This window comes from Gobio gobio, assembly GCF_949357685.1.
Source record: "Gobio gobio genome assembly, chromosome: 24".
NCBI classification, from domain to species: Eukaryota; Metazoa; Chordata; class Actinopteri; order Cypriniformes; family Gobionidae; genus Gobio; species Gobio gobio.
In genome coordinates this window covers 42,927,242-42,951,095 of record NC_137120.1, presented here as the reverse complement: position 1 = coordinate 42,951,095, position 23,854 = coordinate 42,927,242, and the positions used below count along the sequence as shown (strand labels likewise).

The 23,854-nt window shown below is 39.0% G+C and overlaps 1 protein-coding gene across 2 annotated transcripts; it reads left to right on the top strand.

Moving 5' to 3' along the window:
• The first annotated feature begins 5,784 nt into the window (after window positions 1-5,784).
• Window positions 5,785-20,505, top strand: LOC307120590 (uncharacterized protein). 2 transcript variants are annotated; one of them, XM_079807694.1, is made up of 6 exons: window positions 5,785-5,964; window positions 7,792-8,127; window positions 8,234-8,551; window positions 18,279-18,395; window positions 18,512-18,579; window positions 18,977-20,505. In XM_079807694.1, exons 1-6 carry the CDS (start codon window positions 5,919-5,921, stop codon window positions 19,028-19,030), a joined length of 939 nt encoding a protein of 312 aa, XP_079663820.1. In that variant the 5' UTR covers window positions 5,785-5,918; the 3' UTR covers window positions 19,031-20,505. The 2 variants fall into 2 exon arrangements, with proteins under 2 accessions (XP_079663820.1, XP_079663821.1); XM_079807695.1 differs by having other exon boundaries at window positions 5,810-6,053.
• The last annotated feature ends 3,349 nt before the right edge of the window (window positions 20,506-23,854 follow it).

Genomic DNA, 23,854 nt, shown 5'->3' with positions numbered 1-23,854 from the left:
TGTGTTCTGCTGATGCTGTTCATGTGAGCGTCACGACGCATGTGTGTGAAGATGACGCAGGAGATGCACTGTATCTACAACAGAAACTGTGTATGAGACTGACACACGCTAGAACCAAATTGATGAATGAAGTCATTATTTGTGTTTGTTTTTGCGCACTAAAGTATTCTCATCTCTTCATCACACTAAGGCTGAACCACTGGAGTCACATGGGCTATTTTAACAATGTCTTTACTTCCTTTCTGACCCTTGAGAGTGTTCATCACACTGCTGTCTATGGAGGGGTCAGAGAGCTCTGGGGTCATCAGAAATATCTTCATCTGTGTCTGAACGAAGGTCTGACGGGTTTGAGATGATGAGGAATTAATGACATAATCTTAATTTTTGTGTGAACTGACCCTTTAAATATGTTTTCCCCTGAAAGGATGACTTACTTGTAAACTCATCAAATAAAGAACAGTGGGATATGCTTTTCCATAATGAATAAAAGCAATTCAAAATCTTAAATGTTAGAGTTAAATTTTGTCCATTTGAATATAATACCCACTGAAAGGTCAATGTGAAGGTGTGAATTATGGAACTAAAGCTTGTCTTGTCCCTCCTGGGGTCTTTATAGGAGCAATAACATTGATTTATTAGTCACTTCCTATCACATGATCAAAGATGGATTGTTTCTTTTCTATATGAGCTTTACCGGCTGTTTGTATTGGAGAGAGGAAGGGAAAGTTGAGACGCCTACTTCTCTATTTTGTATTGAAAAGAGTTTGTTATGACCCACAATAAAATATGATTGAGTACACAACATCCCGTCATTGAGTACACAACATCCCCTGTCATTGTGAATAAATGAATCAAACGAGTCACAGATATCTCCCTTCTGCCTTCCCTTCGGTCCACTGAGATCAGCTTTATAACAAGAGATCATTAGAGTCTCGTCTGTCTCTCACACACATTTGTTTAATTTGTTTAAATTCAAATATGGGTTTCTCCCTTACTGAGGTCTGTAAACTCACGCTTGGGCATCTATATCTGACATTCACATGAAGAGGACTGTGTTCTCTTGTGCTTGATGTTCATTTGAGCTGTAATGTTAGATGCTCCACAGTTCTGGGAAATACCCTGCCGCACAGACCATCTGTCTGTAGTGTACACACACACACACACACACACACACACACACACACACGTGGGCCAATGTATTGTTTTTTTTGTTTTGTTATAAAAACAAAAAACATATGAGGTGGAAAAAGAGATGTGTTGTTCTCAAAATATGGTGTTATGTCCTTGAAAATCTCATGAAAACATTTCATTTATTCAAATATCATTCTGTTTTTAAAAATGGGTTGACTAGGGTTATTTTTCTTCCAGTCTCTGTATTTATTTCAAACATTGTCTAGAAGAGTAGAGACTCGTTTGGGAAGATCAGTTGGCTGCAGTAAATGGCTCCTATAGTAGGTGAAAAACAGTATGAGACAAAAGTGATGTTCGAATTAATAGTACTCATTAAAGTAGGTCAAAAGAACCTGAGTGACCTACTTCTTTCAGCAAGATTCTGAATTGTGCATATGACACAACTGATGCTGGTCACATGATAATGACAATATGGCGAATGTAGTGTGTCGGGATGGCTTTCACACTACACACATTCATTCTGTAGAACATACTTTGTGGTCACAAATTAATTATTCAATCTATATTTAAGAGAGTATGCGTTTTTGAACTGAATGTGAATGTTCATCCTCTCTGTGAATGTTGAACAAAAAAGACAGTTTAGGGCAATAGATCCTCATAAATATTACACACTGCACCTTTAAAACCTGATTTTCACGACGGGGGTCTTTAAATCCTAATTCTTTTTTTAAAGAATGTCCCAGTTATGGGATGGGATTATGTTGTTATATTTTTATTGGTTTGTTTTTTTGGTTGACGTGACACGACATGACCGAGTTGTTCAATGTTTTCGCAGGATGTGGTGTATAAACAAGTGAAAGGGGCGATGCAGACATTCACACAACCCACAGACACGGGTTTCCATCCTCATACAGTAAAGAAATGCTAATTCACATTCACTAGAGGCTATCTGTAACATACTACTCCGAGAGACAATGGTTGAGAATCCAAACGCAGCTTTATTAAAGGATAATCCACAATCGTAGTAAAGAAACTGGCAAAAGGTCATACACTTGCAAGCAGTCCAAACAGGCAATCAAGACAGGAGAGATAGGCAAAGGGGTAATCCAAGGAACAGACAAGTAATCCTAAACCAAGAGACAGGAAACCAGGGAAAACTCTCAGAAATGCAGTATTACAACAAACAAGACTTCGCAGTGAATGAGAGAGTGATCATGGTTTATATAGGCTGGGGTAATGAGGTAATGAGACACAGGTGCAAACAATGAGTGATGATGAGTCCGGGCAAAGGATTATGGGTAATGTAGTTTGTGATGGAGTGACAGTCCGGGGTGGAGTGCCCTCAGGTGGTAATCAGGGGCATTGTGACACTATCAGATCATTTAGATGTCTTTATTAATTTATACACTGAAGAAAAAAGTCACTGTTTGTATTTAAATAGGCACACGTGTCTATGATTGGATGGTTATTGCAGTGATTATTTCTAGCATGTTTGGCAGCAGTTCTTCTAACCCTAACCGAGGGACAAGTGTGTAGCTTTCATTTCTTATACAACCACGTGTGACCATCATGCCATATTCCAGGACGACAGTGTCCAGATTCATCAGCTCAGACTGTGAGAGAATGGCTGAGAGGAGCATGAAGGATCAGATCTTAAACTCACTGAGAGTCTATGGGATGTGCTGGAGGAGACTTTACAGAGTGCTGGACTCTTGCATTATCAGTACAAGATCTGGACCAAACATTGATGCACATCTTGATGGAAGTAAATGTTGTGATGTTATTTCCATCAAGAGATGCCGATCCATGTGTAAAAATGATTGGATGACAACCTGTTACATGAGATCCACCAAACAAAACCATCCCATCAAATCCCCCGGGACAAAATCAAGTCCCGCCCTACTTTATCTGTTTTTGACTTGGATATACGTCACAATAGAGGAGAAGATCCTATCACAGCTTCTGTTTCATGCAGACCTTAAAACTTCAACATGACATGCAGGAAACGTGTTATTCCGCCTCATGAGAGTGTTCTCGTCTCATCAGAACTGGTGATAGATGATCATGATGATGCTTTAGTCAGAGTGTGTCAGCAGATTTAGGCCTTGTTTAACCCACAGTGTCATTACGCTGAAGCCGAGGGAAACTGCCATGGATGATTCAGGAGTTCAGAATTAGACACTGCACATTTCCACGTAATCAGTTATATTTGTAGTGATGTGGACAAAATGTTAGCTGTTTATACCAGCATGGAGCCAGTTCTGGCTTTTCTCTGACATTAACAGCAATAATGTGTTAACATTAGAGCAGTGAGAGTAATATTCATTTATAATTAACCATCATTTCTAATATTTAACTTGTAGATAATAATCAAATATACTATTCATTTTTGCTGCTAGAATTAGTTTTTGTAGATTTCCATCATAATCTCTTGCTAGATTGTATATAAGTTCATTGTTCATAAGAACATGCATGTTTTCAAAAGGCAAACAGAATGTGGGTCTACATGCAAATGCAAATGCAGATCATTAACTGCCTGTGCTCTCATCTATGCAAAGCATCGGCTGTTTGTAAAGTTCAGTGTGTTTGCTGCTGCATTTGTGCAATTCTGCACGTAACTTTCATTTTGTTGTGTTTTTGTTTGTTTGTTTTGCAAAGAAGAGAGATGGTCTTCATGCACCTCGACACACTTTCCAGCTGGGTGTGTGAGTCAAAGTGAGATGTGCTGTGGTCTCTCTCTGTGTGTGTGTGTGTGTGTGTGTGTGGGTTTAGCTGAAGGGCAGCTTGTCCATCAACTTCAGCAGAGTAAACAGTCTTACAGCAGACTCATGTTTGAGGTCAAATACAGCACTTACATCTGGAGCCAAATCAGGTCAACATGATCAGCATCGATGCAGAATAACTGAAAGTGATCCGTGTTCAAAACCTGATCAAAATGGTATTAAATTAACCTAAAAAAAGTCATGCAAATCAAAGAATTCAATCAACCAAATTAAATATAATATAGTTTTTAAAGAGCTACAGCACACAAACGCTCAGGGATATTATATCTATATTTGTCATCTGGACTTCTGCTCTCCATTGACTTTATTTATTTTTTTATTTAATGGATTGATTGACTGATATATTTTTCTCTATCAGTATCTTCTAAACTCAGGAGATATTTATATTTATTCATACTACATACTGTAAATATGTTTATAATCTGTAAATGTTTATTCTGACTAAACGTAACTGTGACCTAATATTTTTTTTTAATGCTATTTATATATTTCTATTCTTAGAATTTGTATTACTATGTTCTTGTTGTGTTTGTATTGTATATGTGCACTGGAAGCTTCAGCACCAAGAAAAAATCCTTGTGTGTGCAAGTACACTTGGTAATAAAGCTCTTTCTGATTCTGATTCTATAACATATGATTATAAGAGAAGAAATATTGACAAAGAGCTCTGAACAAACACACTCTCCTCACATGTGAAAACAAGCCTTCAGTGTGAAGAGAGAATATAGCTAGGCTATGTGTCTGTCTTTGTTTGAGTAAATGAGTTTGATTGCGTTCTCGTTTCCAGATGTTCCAGATGTTCCAGGGGCGGATTTCTGCAGTAGCCCTGGAGTAAAGCGAACATGATGATTCTGTACAAGCAAGTGCGGCGTGAAATGGATCGACGCGACACTGTTTGACTGTTTGCGAGCGGTTCGCGTTTGGGTTCTCTTGGGTCGCGGAGATATTGTGAGTTTATTTGAACTCCTAAAGTGTTTTCATATGAGGTGTTTGTTTTAGGAAGTATAATAAAGGTGTATTAATGTGTGTGTTTCAGCTCTACGGAACCCGTTGTCCATATGAGAGGGATTCGCATGTCGTCTTTTGGATCATATGAGTTTGTTTGAAACGCTAAAATGTTTTAATATGTGGTGTTTGTTGTGATATAGGCTAAATAATAAAGGTATTTTAATGTGTTTCAGCTTTGCTTGTTGCTCTTGTTATTATTCTGAGTTGAATTAGTTGGGTTTGAATGTTGGGTTTGGGGTATTTTGTCTAGTCTGCCCCGGTAATTGGCCTTTTGGGGTGGACTAGTTTTCTTTGGTGTTTTGTTTGTTTCCACTTCCACCCATTGTTTAAAGATGCTTGGTGTTTAAGCAGAGTTTTGCATTTATTTATTTTTGATGAACTTTGTGATTCATTATTTTCTTTATTTTGAATTAATTTAATGGGTTTCTTTTGTGTGATTTTTGTGTTTTTGGGTGGTTTGATGCTCAACTCTTGCTTGGTTGTCTGTATAAATCTCAATAAATCTCAAACGAATCTGTGTTGATGTTCATTTCTAGCGGGACCTTGTAACACAAGTGTTCTCTGGGCTTCGCTCAGACTTAACGTAGCCTATATATTAAATCACTAAAATAGAAAAAGCGGAGTGTGTAGCCGCAGGCTATTTCATTATTTTCCGGACCGAAACTGTGGGTGGACATCAAACGCTCGTGAACGTTAAATTACTAATAAATTGTACCCTAATTCAGTGAATAGTTTTATATGATTCATCATTGTGTGTGTTTGCGTGTGTGTGTGTGTGTGTGTGTGTGTGTGTGTGTGTGTGTGTGTGTGTGTGTGTGTGTGTGTGTGTGTGTGTGTGTGTGTGTGTGTAAGTTCCGACTTTAGAGGAGGAGATTCGAGCGGTCAGTGTTAAACACACGATCAGTGCTGTGATGGAGTGTATGTGGTTTCCAGATCTAGTTTTTGTTTTCAGATGTTGTGTTTTATTCTAACAGACTCTTTGGGATATTAACGAATATGCTGGTTCAAGGATTTTTCTGTTTGTGTCTGTGGATTTTGGGAGGTAAGTTATATTTTTATGGCTTCAGTTAGCCTATATTTAGTAGGCTACAGCCTGTCCTCACAGTTTGAATGGAAACACGAATGATTTGGGTAATTTTGTCTGTTTGTTAAAATAATATCAGTGCGAATCAAAATATCCTCATTTTCAGTGTTCACTATTTCTGTGCAAAAGGTTTGAAAACTAAACTTTGACAGCTGAAATGTTAGGACCTGTTCAATAAAAACGAACTAAAGCGGCTTTAAAGACACAATTAAATGTAACTTAGCTTACATATAGTCTTTCAACTACTATATACTATTTACAATAATTAGAAATAAAAATATTTACATTTTTGCCAGAATAGAATCTCGTGTAGAGACGAGCGGGCACAGCCGAGCGCTTCTGACGGTCTCAGTGTAAATCCACACAGGTTCAGAGGATTTATTTCACACACGTCTAGTAGAAATATGTGGTTTTGTTTCATTAATACAGTGTTTACTTTTTTCTTGATTTACCCTGAAATAATGGAAGTGAAGTGTGACAACATGCCCCATAGGTGTAACATGACCATATGACAGATTAAGATGTTGTCTGATATAATCGAAAAATATACAAGACAAACTAAAATATTTTTTCAATCAAATACAATTATTAACTTTTTTTTTAAAATAAAATAATGGCATTTTTTTTATCATTAAACAGCTATACAGCTATAGAGCATAGTTCAATACATAATGATAATTCATCATTTCTGAACATTGACTCTCAGTCATTATCTCATGGTTTCTCAAAAGAATTCATAAAGTATAGAATATAATATCATAGTTGTAATAGGGTCTCAGTGTGACAACATGCCCCTGCTCTGCTGGGATTAACCCCGGCTCATGTCTCTGCTGGTTAGATCTGCGTTAAACAACATCTCAACTGATAAATAACAGATATACAATCACAATAATATCAGATTTGTCTTATTTTAAATAAACACCAAAACAGAGATGAAAAATAAAGTTAAGTAAGAATTTTTTTTACTGTTGTTAAATAAATGTTCAGTGATATCTTCCAAAGATTTTTCTAAATAATGTTGACATGGCTACGAATAAATACAGTAAGTTTGGTCCTCCTGTCATGTGTGTGAAGTGTTAAACGGTGTGTGTAAACTAACCCGTGTTAGGTGGTGTCTTGCTCCTCTACACATGCACATAGGGTAGTTGATCACATTAAATTTTACATTTGATTTCACCCAAAAAGTACATTTTAATCATTTGCTCTCCCTCATGTGGTTCCAAACCTTTATGACCTGTGGAACACAAAAGAAGGGTTTTACATTTACATTTTTTTGCTTTTTTAACCAACAAAAGCAGTTCACACAAAACAGGATACATTTCACAACGTGATGTTTTATTAACACATTTTGGGAGGAGCACGTTCAGATAATTAAACTTAATTAAACACGAGTGGAGCACATTAAGCTAATCAACTGAATCAACGATAAGAGCTGTATATATACTGCAGATTTACCTTCTTTCGTTGATCGTCTTTATTTTAGCATCCCTCCATCACCCCATCTCCTCACTTTGATTTAATAAACTCTTATTAGATGTCAACATAATCCATAATACAATACAGTCTAGTTCTAGACTATCTTTATCACGGGCAGGATACTCTGGGTTCAGGCCAAAATTCCTCCCCCGGACAGCACGCCAAATACACATAATCTTTATTTAATTTGATGATCTGAAAAATGTATCTAAAATCAAATGGACTTTTATTTTCTGTTTAAATGTTCAAATGAACTCTGAATGATATCTGAGGTGATAATCTGTGTCTGTGCTGACTCTTTTGTTCCAGGTGTGTCTGGACTTTATTCAGATGAAACACAGATGATATCCGTGATTGAGGGAGATTCTGTCACGTTAAACTCTGATGTTACTGAAGTACAGAGTAAAGATCAGATCCTGTGGACATTTAGATCTCACACTTCAGAGACTCGAATCGCTGAAATCTATAAACAGATCATCTCTATATATGATAGTGATGATGAGAGATTCAGAGCCAGACTGCAGATAGATGAGCAGACAGGATCTCTGACCATCACAGACATCAACAAATCACACTCTGGACTTTATAAACTACTGCTCCTCAATGGAGGGGTCAAACACAAGAGTTTCAATATTACTGTCTATGGTGAGTGAACTGAATAAATCATATCAGATTAATAATCTTTACACACATCTTTTCCAATAATTGATTGTGCCTGAAATATGTTTTTCTTTCCGGCATTTTTTTTTAGGTCTTCTAGCTGTTCCTGTCATTATCAGAAACTCTTCATCTTCATCATCATCATCATCTTCATCCTCCTCCTCCTCATCCTCAGTGTCCAGATGTGCAGTGGTGTGTTCAGCTGTGAATGTGAGTCATGTGACTCTCTCCTGGTACAAAGGAAACAGTTTATTGTCCAGCATCAGTGTGTCTGATCTCAGCATCAGTCTCTCTCTACCTCTGGAGGTGGAATATCAGGATAACAACACCTACAGCTGTGTGCTCAACAATCCCATCACAAACCACACCACACATCTGGACATCAGCCGTCTCTGTCAGATGTCTTCAGGTACGTCAGTGTTAGGGGGTTTTGATGTTGGGGACTTTAGCTGTGTGACCTGAATTGCGCCACACTTACATTGCTATGAATCTCCTATAGATCTGTATCACAGTGCACTTTTTCATGCTGTTTAAAACTATAAGCTGTGAGTCCATTACTGATGCTGTTAATAATGTCCTGCTGGTTTATCGCTCAATTGTTTTATAGTGAAGTAGTTGTCTCATATTTAGACCTCATTTGAAGGCCATACTCTAAACTATAAAAGTTCATTTGAGTACAATATAATCGTTTTGCACAAAGGCTCATCCTAACAGTCTTCATTAAACTGCAGACGTTGAGTGTGTGCGCATCAAACAGACCAAACGTTGCTCTTTTGATTTATAAAGCACATAATGTAGTACAGCATCCCACCTACCAGGAAACGTTCCCTCAACTTTTAGTAATGTTTTGTAAAGGTTACGTAAATGTTAAGATAACACGTTCTTATAACATTATTAACGTTTGCTATGCATTCTCATGATGTTGAGAGAAAACATTCTGAACATTTTCAGAACATTAATTTTGTACTTGATCAATTTTAACGATGATTTTCTTGGAATATTACAAATAAGCATTCAAACATCGTTATATGGTGAGGAAAAATAATTGCTGGTCTGAACACCAGGTGTGGTCAGGAGCATTGTTGGAGCGTTGCTATTGTGAGGAACTGAAAACCACTGACCATTGACCAACACACACCTGCTCTAAAGTCAATAGTGCAGTGTTTGTGTGTTATTTGAAGAGCGTGTTAGTAATATGAGCCTATACAACACGCGTACACTCTGATTACACACACACACACACACACACACACACACGCACGCACGCACGCACGCACGCACGCACGCACGCACGCACGCACACACACACACACACACACACACACACACACACACACACACACACACACACATTTAAATATTAAAACAAAAGAATTCCCAAAACACACCCATGACTCATAGGCCTTTATCACAGAGGAATTGAATACCGGAAGTGCCGTCGAAGCAGTGCATCGAATCTTCCGGTTATGCATGTTTTCAATGTGCTGTTAACAGCTAGCTGAACAAATGTCCGGACATTTTCCGGACAAATACGGACATTTTCAGAGACAGAAGAAGAGATAAACTGATCATTACTGTATACAGGATTTTCCAAACTCTTTAATCCCACATAAGCCGAGGGTCATAAATATATCTGATTATTTCACCACACGGTGTCAGTGCTCGTATAAATAGTGACCGCGATGAAGTGTGTGTGTGTGTGTGTGTGTGTGAGACCTGACGAATAAGATCTGAATGAACATAATTATTTGTATTAAATATTTTAGTCATTATTCTGTCATTTTTATTGACAATCATTTCACAGTATATGTAATTTACACATTTATGCCAAAATTCAGTCATGCTGTTAACGCATAAGATTAATTAAATGTTTAACACCGTTAAATTTCTTTAAGGCAGTTACCGCGCATTCATTCATCTATTTATTACTGCTGTCATGAAAATTAACCATGGTTTTATTACAAATAAAATAAAAAAACATGGTAATTGTAGTAAAACTAAAACAACTAAAAACTAATGGTAGTCAATCCACAAAAAACTACAACATTCTTACTATAATAAAACCATGGTTAACTTTCGTAAGGGTGTTAATCAGTCAAAATTATTTAAAAATGTAAATTAAACAGGTATGAAAAATGATTAGTAAGAGAAACACTGTTAATGAGAAGATGAGCACTGGACTGCGGCAGATTAGAAATGTATTTATTATTCAGAATGCTCATTTGGAAGTGTAGTGGACTGCACATTCCAGGGCCCAGTTTATGGCCGGGCCACTCTCTGTCCATAACAGTGGACAAAGGTTTGCTACATTTTGATTGGATCTTGGTAGAGACAAACAAACTGTCCAACGCCATCAGATAAAGATGCTAGGACAACATCCAGACACCTCTTAGAGGGCAATAAGAAGAACTCTTGTACCAAGCCCAGGAAGGACAAGACATCTCATTGGCCCACATGCAGTTTCTGCCCTTCACCCAAATCCCTAGTGTCCTGGTCTATGACTGCCATAAAAATTCCACAGGACCTCAGCAGTAGTGGGTGAAAGAAAGACCACATCCAAATCCATTCATAACTATGTTTGGAAAACTTAAGACTGATTGTGACGGGTGCGTAGCTCACCTCACATTTTGACCTTTACCTTTAGTTAGTTTTGAAGTTTAATTTAATGTTTGTTACTTTATTTAAATCCCTGTATCATAATAACAACACCGGACAAGAAACTGAGTTAAAGTTTATTAAGATCTTGAATATACAGAAGGGTGCACACTTCTTATATTTCTCTTTGCTGTTTAACTTTACCTGAGTCCTAGATTACTTGAGGTCCATGGAGTGACGGCCGCATTCCATGTGGCAGCAGACAAAGGAAGAGGCGGGGCTTCAGCCTCCAAACTTATGCTGTTCCAGGGATCTTTAGATTTATTTTGTTCAGTTATTCCTTTGTTTGATTTGAGTATTTTCCTTTTCATATGTTTGGTTATATGATTCTATTATGTTAGGCATGATACTGGATATTGGGTTGTAAATGTTATTTTGTTTGAGTTTATTTAGTAAAGGTATTATTTTGATATTTACCTTTATTTTTGTTTGGTAGAGGCTAAATGGGTATTTATAGCCTTGTGGGTAAGAGCCTGAGTTAGTCAGTCTTGCACAGCCACATTACCATCATGACCTGCTGACCTTAGTGGTTTGAGTTTGTTACTTTGTTTACAGGGGCGGTTTATTTTTAAGCTTATTTCATTTTTGTTTATTTCAGTTAATATACCTCAAGTTTTGTTTTGTTGTTTGAAATCTGCCCCTGAATATAATTTTTCCCTTCATTTTGTTGGAAGAAATAAACTTCTGTTTTTGTTTTCACTACCTGTCCTGCCTGTTCTTGGCCACGACCACCACACTGATGTAAACTACACACATCCATTTCATACTTATTCAGAGAAATAAGTATTCTCAGTGACAGCTATTTGTAATGCAACTTCTTACACAGAATCAGCTGTTAATGAACAAATGAATGAACAGTTCAATCTTTTCCCATCATGTTTGGTTTCTATTTGTTTAGAATATTGCCAAGGGTATTCTGATGGTGGTTTGGAAAGTGAGAAATGCATTGGTAAACCTTAAAGACACTTTAAAGACTTCTAACTGTGTACAGCAGTGTTTCCCAAACGGGGTGCCGTGTAAAAGTCCTTCAAAAGAAAGTCCTTCTTTTTTTCTCTAATGTGAATAAAACAATTTATATATATATATATATATATATATATATATATATATATATATATATATATATATATATATAAAATAAAATTATCCACCCCCTCACTGACCTGTCTGCACGTCAACATCTATATGCGTAACGTAGGGTCGTAGGCTATGCAAATGTTTTATCCTTCACAATTAGCGTCTGACGAGAGTAGTGCAAAAGAATATGGACAGATTTCTTAAAAGAAAAGCTCCAGATGCTTCTGAACCGTCAACTTCCACATGTAGCAGTCCAGAACGGGCCGCTGAGAGCAGCAGTAAGAAGAAGAAAAGACAGTATAGCGACAATTACTTGTCATATGGCTTCATCTTTATCGGAGATCCATCATGTCCTCTTCCTCTGTGTCTGGTATGTGGGGAAAAATTGTCAAATGAATCAATGGTTCCTAGCAAACTGAAACGGCATCTGACAAAAAATCATCCATCTCTAGTGAGCAAGGATGCAGAATATTTTATTCGACTGAAAATGCAACACGAAAAACAAGAGGAAATTATGATGAAGAGTGCAAAAGTGTCTGAGAAAGCATTAAAGGCAAGCTATCTTGTGGCTGAAATAGTAGCCAAGTCAAAAAAAACCCACACGATTGCTGAGACTGTAATCTTACCAGCATGCAAAGCCATCATTAACACCATGCTAGGCCCACAAGCAGCAAAATAAATATCAAAGGTTCCCCTGTCAAACAATACAATTAGCAGGCGAATAGATGACATGTCTGCAGACATTGAAAGTGTGGTTTTGGAAAAAATCAGATCCAGCGGCAAATTTTCCTTGCAGCTGGATGAGTCGACGGACATTAGTGGGCATGCTCAGCTCCTGGCAAATGTTCGATTCGTAGATGGCGACAGCATTAGAGAAACTTTTTTATTTTGTAAATCAATGCCTGACAAAACAACGGGAGAAGAAATATATCGTGTGACTACAGAGTACCTTGAACAGAGGGGGTTGAATTGGAAGGACTGTCACAGTTTATGTACTGATGGGGCCGCTGCCATGACGGGGAGTACGAAGGGCTTCATTAGCAGAGTCAGAGCGCAAAACCCACATGTGAAAGCCACTCATTGCTTTTTACATAGGGAGGCACTGGTAGCAAAGACGCTTCCGAAGGAACTCTCTGATGTACTGGACAGAGCAGTAGATATAGTTAATTTCATCACGGCGCGCCCAGTGAAGAGCCGTGTATTTTCGATTTTATGCGAGGAAATGGGAGCGGAACATCAGAGCTTGTTATTACATACGGCCGTTCGATGGCTATCATGCGGCAAGTTTTGGCATGACTCTACTAACTGAGGGAAGAGTTAAAAACGTTCCTCAATCAGGAGAATTCAGTATATGCCGAGTTAATTGCAGACATGGAATGGTGTTCAAAACTTGCCTATCTCGCCGATGTTTTTAAGCATCTCAATGACCTGAACACAAAAATGCAAGGCAAAGATACAAATATTCTCACTTCTACCGACAAATTGCGAGGCTTCAGGTCCAAGCTCGCCCTCTGGCGTTCTTTTGTTGAAAAGGGCCAACTTGATATGTTTCCCTTGTGCAATGCACACTCAAACAGCAAACTCCCTGGGATTATTACCCAGCATCTGAAAGTCCTAGAGGAGAGGTTCAACTTTTATTTTCCAGCTGAGACTTACACTGAGTTTGACTGGGTCCTTGACCCTTGGAGTTCATCAGGACTGGAAAGTTCAAAAGGCATGCCACTGCAAGTACAAGAACAACTCGCAGACCTAATTGAAGATCGCAGCTTAAAAATGAAATTTGAAGACATGGCTTTGGACAGCTTTTGGATAACTGTGGAGAAAGAATATCCAGCTTTTACAAATAGTGCCATTGAAGTTCTAATGCCCTTTTCCACAATATATTTGTGCGAACTGAGTTTTTCTAGCCTGACATACATCAAGAATAAGTACAGAGAACGTCTGAGAACAGTGGATCAGGAGCTTCGTGTCTGTCTCTCATCCATTCCTGCCAGAATTGATAGTCTGTGAGCATCATCTCAGGCTCAGGTTTCACACTGAAAAGTAAGTCCTTTTCAATTGTGTTTCGGGGGGGTATAGGGGTGCCACCAAATGTAAAAAAAATTCAAAGGGTGCCATGACAGAAAAAAGGTTGGGAAACACTGGTGTACAGTATGCAAATGAGTTCCACAGGAGAAAGGAGGGTGAGCCTCACTGTGGACCCCCTCTGATGCCAGCAGCCAATTGCAACCCTGGAATGGAGAAGCGCCAAATTGCAATCTCCTCCTATTCGGAAAAGGATAAAGGTACCCTTTCAACTGACACACCTTGTTCTGAGTCTCCCTTACTGAGAGACATAACAGATACACCGTAATGTTCTGAGTTTTTCCTTGAGAGAGACAAACAGTTCACAAAGTTCTGAGTTTCTCCTGCGAGGATGAGACTGTGACAGAGCAACCAATTTCGGAGCCTCTGGTTAACCCAGAGAGACAACAAAAGATCCAAGGATCTGAATCTACAGCTTGTGAGGCAGCAACAGATACGACCACGTTCTGAGCCTCCAGCCTGTGAGGAAAGAGACATTAACAACAACTACGTTCAGCGTTTTAGTCCAGCGAAACTACAGCACGTCCCGAGTCTCCATGCCAGAGAGACCAAAGCGGACTGACCAAGTCCTGAGTGTCTGACCCACAGAGTCAGAAGACACACAGAGACATTTGCAACAAGGTTAAGCTCAGGAGAGCAAACCTTCACTTCGAGGTTCTTTCATCTGCGTGTTCCAGATTAAGGACCTTCTGCACCTACTTCAGGGCCTCATCTGCGTGTTCCAGATTTTAGGACCTTCTGCACCTACTTCAGGGCCTCATCTGCGTGTTCCAGATTTTAGGACCTTCTGCACCTACTTCAGGGCCTTATCTGCGTGTTCCAGATTTTAGGACCTTCTGCACCTACTTCAGGGCCTCATCTGCGTGTTCCAGATTTTAGGACCTTCTGCACCTACTTCAGGGCCTCATCTGCGTGTTCCAGATTAAGGACCTTCTGCACCTACTTCAGGGCCTCATCTGCGTGTTCCAGATTTTAGGACCCTTTGGTGCTTCAGGAGATCAGCATCCCACAGATCTTCGTGTTCAAGACTGTTGAAACGGATTCCAGTTCCTTTCCCACTGCATTGTCACCCAACACAACCAGTGGAAGAAGTCACCTCCATCGGACTGCTTACTCAACCAAGTGGAACTTAAATATCACTTAACCAAACCTCTTTCCAGAAACCTTGGCATTGTTGTATATTATCAGTATATGATTTTCTAATTTACATTAGAGGTAATTTAACTGATGCCAGTTAATAACAAATAATCTTTTGTTAGTTGTTTGATGCATAGTAAGGTTCTTCACCTTAGTTTCAGAGAAACAACAGTTTATCTTTCCATAAGATGACGCAACTCTTCCATAGCCACACTCAACTTAATCACATGTATTTTATGTATCTTATGCACTTTATTCCTTTATCATTCATTGTATTCATTTAGTAGTGGTGTTAGTTATTCTTGTTTATCTTTTGTTAATAAAATAAATTTTATTACAATAGTGGCTTACCTGTGCTGATAATACAGAAAAGGCTCTACAAGTTAGAAATCTCACCAATCTTTCAGATAAATCAGCTGACCAACTCTCCCCACTTTACATTCAATCTAAAATGATTGAACAGGCTCCTGTTTGGAGTGTTCTCATAGAGCCAAGGTAAAAGACCTTGACTAGTGCAGACCTGCCAACATGTACGCATTTTTCGTACTCGGCACGCATTTTGACCCTTTGGTACGCTTGTACGATTCGCTGCTCTCTATGTACGCATTTTGTTGCATCTCGCATTTCGCCGGTTTCAGTGCAATCTATGACGTTGATTCTGCTGCTGAGCCACAGCGTGAAAGTGGAGTGAAAAGCTTTCGGCCAATCAGAGCGCTTCATTACCTCGCTTACATGCCCACCCCTCCTAGACAAATGCTTCGAGTCCGCGCCGCGCGCGTTCGTTTCATTTCAGTGCCTCAAGCAAGCTAGGCAGGCCGGATAACTGCAGGCGTGCATGCCATGGCTGAACCGCCTCACAGAGATACGCTGTTGGCGGTTACAGCCGCGGATGACTTGACGAAAAATTATATTTTAAATAAATTTGGGCGAGTGGCGGTTGAACCAATCAAATGGGAAAAAATATATGCATTCTTAAATATTGTTACAGTGTACTAAGCAAACCTGCAAGCTATGCGCCCAGCTGTCAGTATGGAGGCCTATGCTAAGTTACTTCTCGTAGATATTTTAAAAAAGCCAGTCATTGTAGTCTACCACTCGGGGAATAGGCATTTAAACAGACAGATTATGGAGTGATATAAAAATGGCATCGGGCAATGGCAGCGCGAGATGTTCAGAAGAACACAAGAGCTAAACTTCTACAAGCTCAATAACATCCAGAGCAAAAAATAAGGTAAAAAAATAGTCGAAAAACTTTGCCCATCGTTTATTACCAGATGTGCAAGGCAAGCGGGCAAGTTTTGGGGTTGTTATGGTCGGATAATTAAAATGTGAACATGCACGTTGCACAGTTGTTCGGTTGACTTTCAGCGAATTTTAATGAATGAATAGAGTTTGTGTAATATCAAGCTCCTTAATTCGTTTCTTGTATGATTTTGTTTGACCTGCTGGTATAAAATGTTTATAAACTGTTGTGTTGTGTTGCGTCGCGTCTTGCCACATTCAATGTAGAAAGCATTGCTTTAGTTTGAGGGTGCTTAACTCGCGTCAGTAGACAAAAAGTTACCTGATTGTGACAGATGGTCGAATTCACATGACACATTATAAATGAGCATTATAGTCTGCCATAGCCTACCCTACAGTATGAAAAAGACCAAAGCCCTCTGATGCAGGGAAGATGAAAAATGTGGATAAAGACAGGTAAAGTGATGTAATGAAGGAACAGTTTATCTAATTGCATAGTATTAAGATACTAGTAAATGAATGGCAATTATTTTTACCTTAAACTTTATGCTAACAATTGTGCTGGGTTGTCCAGAGTGGCACCAGACAGTGTGACTTTACCTTAATCTTGTCAGATTTTTTTAAACGCATGGAATATCAGTTTTTTATTAATGTTTTTACTCTACAGTTGTGTAGTTGTGTTAAATTATATACATTTTTATTTATTAATTAAAATTCATATTTAATTTGATTAAATATTAAATTAAATGTACATAAATTAGTAATAATAGTCTATTTATATAATAGCAACATTTTATGTCAAATTCAAATAAAATATCTACTACTCAGTTTCATTCATAGTGAAAATATGAAATGTGCCATAGTTTAGTGGAAGATTGCTGCCATCTACTGGAAAACAAACACTTTTGCTATTGAATACGGTAGTTTGTTATTAATCTTACTATTTGTGTTTAATCTGTCTTTGGTTCTATTTTTGTATGACGTTTAACCATCATCAGCCTTTTTTGTATATAATATCCTGAACACAATGATGGGTGTGTAGTAACTGTATAACATTTATGGTCTACTTGTATTTGGTTATAGAGTAGCTAATAAATCGTAATTGGTGAAAGTATATTGTGTATATTATGTATTTTAGTGTTAGGTATCTCATAGATTACTTACTGGTGTGTGGACAACGGTAGAGCGTACATTGGCGGTGGGCTGTCGGGTGCGCTGGGGGCCCGCGGTGGGGGGGTGGGGGGGGGGGGGTAGGGTGTACTCATAAAGTTTCTTCAAGGTTGGCATGTCTGCTAGTGTCCAAACTAAGAGAGGGGGAAGGTGGTCATCTGATGTACTCATAACCACACATTAAGTGACCGGTGATCCAAAAATCACAACGTCAGACTCAGCGGTGACGTGAGTACCAATCACTACCTTACTGAACGTCCTTGGATGGACGAAGGTAAAATCACTACATAATTGGCGTCCCTTGTTTGGGCCCAAAAGTGAAATTATTACAGAATGGAACATGTCAGCAGGCCGATGATATGAGACGTAAACATCCTCAGTTTGGAAACGCATCGGCCTAACGTTACAACACATATTATTTTAAAAGAAGGACCTTCTTCCCGCCATATCAGCCTTACCCATGGTTTCCTCTACTCCTTTAGTGTCGGGAAACGGTAAAATCTGAGGATGTCATTATTTAGTATTAAAGCACCGGATCGCTGCAGCAACAGATTCAGACACTAGTTTTGATTGCGTCACGATGGGACCGGAAGTAGCGGTGCCCTGCTTCACTTACCGGAAATAGGAAGTGTGATAAAGGCCTATTAAGAGACGAGGGACAACCCTTCTAAACCATGAGCCGGGCCGTTTTCCCGTTGTTAAACTAGCTGAGCTTCAGACCGTGAGCTTCAGACCGTGAGCTTCAGACGGTGTGTGTTTTATCATTGCAGAATCCAGTCAGGCTGTGTTTCCTCTGGCTGTGTGTCTGCTGGTCACTGCTGTGGTCACTGCTGTAGTCGTGCTGATCTACTGTCGCCGCAGGAAATACACACGAGCAAAACAAGACGGCAAGTGTTACATACAACAGGACAATTAAAAATGTATTGCAAAGGTAGTTCAGAAATGCCAACAAATCCTGTAACCACAATTTAATTATTTTTATTTTATAATGATTATTAAACAGCTCAGACTAATGAAGGAGAGGTTGATTACACTGATGTGACGGTTATTAAACACAGAGCTCTGGATACGGTAAGACACTTTTATTATTCTCACCACTACATCTCTTATAAAGCTAAAGCTACGCTAGTACAGTTTACTTTTATATACATGATATTATAGAATTAAACACACACACACACACACACACACACACACACTCACTCACTCACACACACACACACTCATACCTCATACACACACACACACACACACACACACACACACACACACACACACACACACACACACACACACACACACACACACACACACACACACACACACACACACACACACACACACACACACACACACACACACACACACACACACTATTTTCTTTTTTTATCTGTATTTAATGGTTCTTGCTTGTGTTCTTCTGTGAATGGAGTAATGACATCATCTCTAAAAGTGTGTTTCATTACAGGCGGAGGATGGACTGGGTGAGACGGTGTATTCAGATGTGGCTTTGAGAAGATGATCATTCGTCTGAGTTATCAGATCAGTTTATGACAGATCATGTCAGGATGAAGCTCAAAACTCAGCGTTAAAGCACAAATGCACTGATTCTAGCTCTGCTGGCTATAAATGACTGAATTTTAGCATTTCATTTTAAGCAATTTCTAAAAGAATTGAATCTTTATGAAGAAAGACCACACGACTGTTGAAGAACACACAACCGATAGAAGGATATGCCACAGGACTCTACATGTGTTCTGTGTGTGTGTGTGTGTGTGTGTGTGTGTGTGTGTGTGTGTGTGTGTGTGTGTGTGTGTGTGTGGCTCCATCTGCTGGCTTTGGGTTAGCATGGCTACATTAGCTTCTGCTGGTGTATGATCATAACTACACCGTCTGTGTGTCTTTCAAAAGTTTTAAAAGACGGCCTTTGAGGAAATTATTTCAAAACTCTTGCTCTATACTAAAGACAAGATCAATAAATCAGCTCATTTTTAATGTATTGCTGCCTATTATTTGTAAACCATCAGCTCCAGATGTTGATGTGAGACTCTTTATATGTGATGTGAACTGTGCAGGGCTTTACACATTAAACACATTAACTCTTCAGTCCAGCTGCTAATCACCAACATGTGATATTTTATTTCTGAATGTGACGCATTTATATGAAGTTTTTATTTTTCTGAAGAAAGGTGTGGTGATGTAAAACATGAATGCTGTCAGTATTATCTCTGTCTGTATAATGTGGCTCATGTATGGACAGCAGATGGAGCTCTTGAGAGAGATGTGAGTATCTCAGTAATCTGACAGCTCAGGGGTTTAATGATGATCCTCTGAGTTTCACATTTGATCTTTTGTTCTTGATATGTTTGGGCTGTAGTGGCACATGATTAAACATTCTCTCTGCACTGATTATGTTTGACTCTTTATGCTAAAGTAAACCCCAGATGTCGAGGCTGAACACGGTGAAATGAAACGAATGTGAACTGATCGATGGAAACGGGATTGTTTTCAGTCTTATATTGAATATTAATTGACATTGTGCCTGAAGCTGCGTTTCCCAGGAAGTGGACTGCATGTCGAGCACTTGATGCCAAAGACCAAATGTTTCTTTATATTGTAATGATTATGGATCGTGTAATAATTGCTTCATCGTTTCTGATGTTCGCTGACCGCATGACCTCTGACCTCAGATCATGCTACTGTAATGTAGAAACTGTTAACTGACTGCTTTGATATGTTTTGTGAAAATCGCTATACAAATAAATGTGGAAGAAATGTATTTGTAAGTGAGAAATGTGGAAGAACATTAGAAAACTTCAGATAGCCTTTATACTGCAGTGTTCAAATTCTTCTAACCTTATTAAATGTTTCAGGAAAGTGACGTCAATGCATACCCTCTATAGAAAGTTGTCTCATTTACACACAGGCTCAGTCGCCCTCAACACTACACTTCCCAGAATCCCTTGGGCTCGCCAGTGTCCGATCTCCGTTATGTTTAGTGTGTGTTGCGTCTGTGGAATATTATTATTAAAACCTGTTGTTGAACTTCATTCTTAGGCCCCGATCAGACAGAACGCACTTTTGCAGTGAGAGGCGCCTTTTTTGAATAGATTTCTGTTGGCAGAGAGCGTTATGTGCGCTTTTTGTGTGCCCCATCCACCTCGCGTTCCAGAAGGAGCGCTCTGAGCGCATGAAGATGAAAAAAAAAAAAATCAACTCTGAGCAGAAAAACACCTGACGTCATCGTGTTTATTCTCCATTGTCCAATCGAATGAATGGAGAGGCGGGCCTTCTGTTGTGGTTATTTTGATTAGACTAATGCTGCGTTCCAGGCAGGTTTTTGAGCCCTTAAATTACAACTTCAAACCACGACTCACGACTTTGTAGTGTTCCAGGCAAAGTCACGCCAAACTGCCTGAGCGCAAGGAATTGTGTGGTAGTTTGATGTAAACAAAGCATGGCGGACCATACGGGGTGTATGCTCATTTACAATCATTTCTGTCACCAAAGGTGCTTACTCCTTGCTTATTTGAGGGAAACGGAGGATAAAAACAGCGCAGACGGCAAGCAAATCTGTTATACCTTTTATTTTACGTTATTTGTATATTTGTTTCATAAACACTGCATCCGTAGGGGCCTGCTGTTGCTTCGCGGGCTATGTGACGTCAAAACTCATAACTGGGAGTACATCAATCTAGTACGAGTTCACGGGTGGGAAGTCACAGGTTTGACTGCCGTTCCAGTCCACTTTCACGGGTAGAAGGCTGGAAGCCTGGAACGCGGCATAACAGCACCATAGATATACATAATAACGGCTACATGTCTTACGGCGGAGTCTCTAACGTCATCAGCGGCGGCCATCTTGTCACAGGCTAGCTTTCTGGCGGGCTCCTGATGTAAGGCGAGCGATCTGAACACAAATACTCTTATCTCGCTGAAATCTGGACGGATTTACAAATGGTTTGGTTTCTTACAAATGTTATTAATGTGGCTATAATTCTGGACGCTTGAACAAATTATGAATAATTATTCTTAAGTATACAGTGTCATACCTACATCTATGATGTTTATAACAAAACAAACAGTTTGAAAATCGGTAGAAAATTGAGCAAGTTATGGTTATTGATAAAGTACATGCAGCATTAAAACACAATGTTACGAGTGAGTGAGCTGACTGTGACAAGATGGCCGCCAGGTGCGGACGTCGACCTCCATTGGCCAGCAGCGGACGAGACATCTAGCCTTCATTATGTTTATCTATGGACAGCACAGCTGATTCGGGGGTTGCCGAGAAATATAAAACCCCACACCGCACTGCTCTTTTCTAAAAAAAAACGCGTTCTGTCTTCATCTGCCTGCAACCACCCGTGACAACAGTCTTTCATCAGATGTTCTCGTTGAGATATTCCAAAATATTTTGATTGTAGATTTATATTTGACGGCATAACTGAATGGCTAATTTTTTTCTTCCATTTTAATATTTGTTTTGCATAAACTTTGCATAACCGCTTTGGATATCAGCCAATTTAATTGTGTTATCAGCCTGGGGAAGCATAACTGATGGTTGTTATGGCATAATAGCTGAGGGATTTATTGATGTCAGTCCAATGGTCTACTAACCGCAATAACCGACAGACAGCAGAGGAGGCTCTCGACACTGAACTCACTAGCATATATAGCTACAAATAATATTTTCATAAAAACGACCAAAGAAAATACCTTTTTTTAATCTTATGTTATTCCTGATGTTCACTTTCTTCAACACTATAAAATTGCCTATTTACTTATTTTGTTTAATGTTAGATTAAATTGTTTTAGTAAAAATATTAAGGTATAATTTATTGCTGTATGTTTTTGTGAAGACATTTTTTGAGAAAGTGATAGGATTATGGTTTTTCTTGGTTTTTCGTGACATGAGTTTGACAGGATGTGGTTTGGGTGAGAGATGGAGGAAGTGTCAGTCACAACACACATTTTTCCATTCCCTTTCATGCAGTGTTTTTATGAACGTTTCTGTGTTTTTGTCTGTTCAATTAAAATGGAGTCAAAATAGTTTTAGATCCCATTTACTTTCTTTGGCAAAAACAGTTGTACATCACAAATGTAATTGCAAATAAAATGGAATGAATGTAATTAAATTCACTGTCAATTTCAATACACTGCAATGAATCATTTCTCAGTTTTGTGCATTTTGTGTTGTACATTTATTGAACATATGTATTTGTGTTTATTTGCAGTGATCAAAATAAACATGCTTTTCATACTCTGGGTTCGGGCAAAATTCCCTCCCCCGGACAGCACGGCAAATACGCATAATCCTTAGTCCATTTAATTTGTAAGTGTGAACTAGAGAAATACTATTTTCTACTTCAAAACTAATTTCGTTACTAACCCAGTGTTTTGTATGTTAATGCTGTACGTGAATAATACCGAGTGAAGCACAAAGCTTTGTTTAAAAAGGAAATAGGGGAGCGCAGGGCACAACCTGACGCGCATGTTTTAACCCTTTCCACACATGCCAGAATGACGAAACTTAGTGTATTTATTACTAGTTGGCATATCAACTTTATTTAGAGAAAAAATAGCGCCAAAATTAAAAAATCTCTGGAAGATATTACTGAACATGTATTTAACCGCATAGCAAAAGTAAATTTCTTACTTAAGTTTAGTTTTCATCTCTGTTTTTTTGTGTTTATTTCAAATAAGACAAATCCGATATTATTTTAATCTTATATCTGTTATTTAACAGTTGAGATGTTCTTTAATGCTAATCTAACAGCAGAAGACACGAGCCGCAGTTTAAATCCCAGTTGTGCAGATGGAGTGCGTTGTAACAATGAGCGCCAGTGGAATGTGACGTCTGATCCCCGGTGTCGTATATGGGATGTGACGTCTGATCCCCAGTGTTGTGGCACGTCAGCGCGGGGTGGGGTTTGGGTCTATGTGTGATGGCTTATTAGTCTGATGGTGTTCACCAGTAAAGTCATGTGTTAACCAGCTCCTCGTGTTGGTAATTCATTGTGTTATCTAAACACTGGCGTGGTGGCAGCGGTGACGAATCCACTCCTTTAATGCATTCGTTAAGCTTTCGTTGAACAGTTTACGCTACGAATGTTTGTAAACTAAGAGCGGAGTAACTTTGATGACGAGACACGAGTTGTAAGCATGGCAAACACACACAGAGCACCGAAGCAGTGGTGCCTTACTAAAGTTGAGACGGTGAACTCCTTTGAGAATTGGCGTCAGAATCTTGTATACACGCTGTTACTGGACTCTGAATTTGCCCCGTTTTTAACGGACGGTGTGCAATGGGAAAAAAAGACGCGGACGTCACCATATAGGGGTT

Bases quoted from the DNA above. Each gene is read 5' to 3' on its own strand.
- LOC307120590 (XM_079807694.1), top strand. From the start codon at position 5,919: ATGCTGGTTCAAGGATTTTTCTGTTTGTGTCTGTGGATTTTGGGAG. The intron at 8,128-8,233 runs GTGAGTGAACTG...ATTTTTTTTTAG, and splicing joins TTTCAATATTACTGTCTATG to GTCTTCTAGCTGTTCCTGTC. The intron at 18,580-18,976 runs GTAAGACACTTT...GTTTCATTACAG, and splicing joins AACACAGAGCTCTGGATACG to GCGGAGGATGGACTGGGTGA.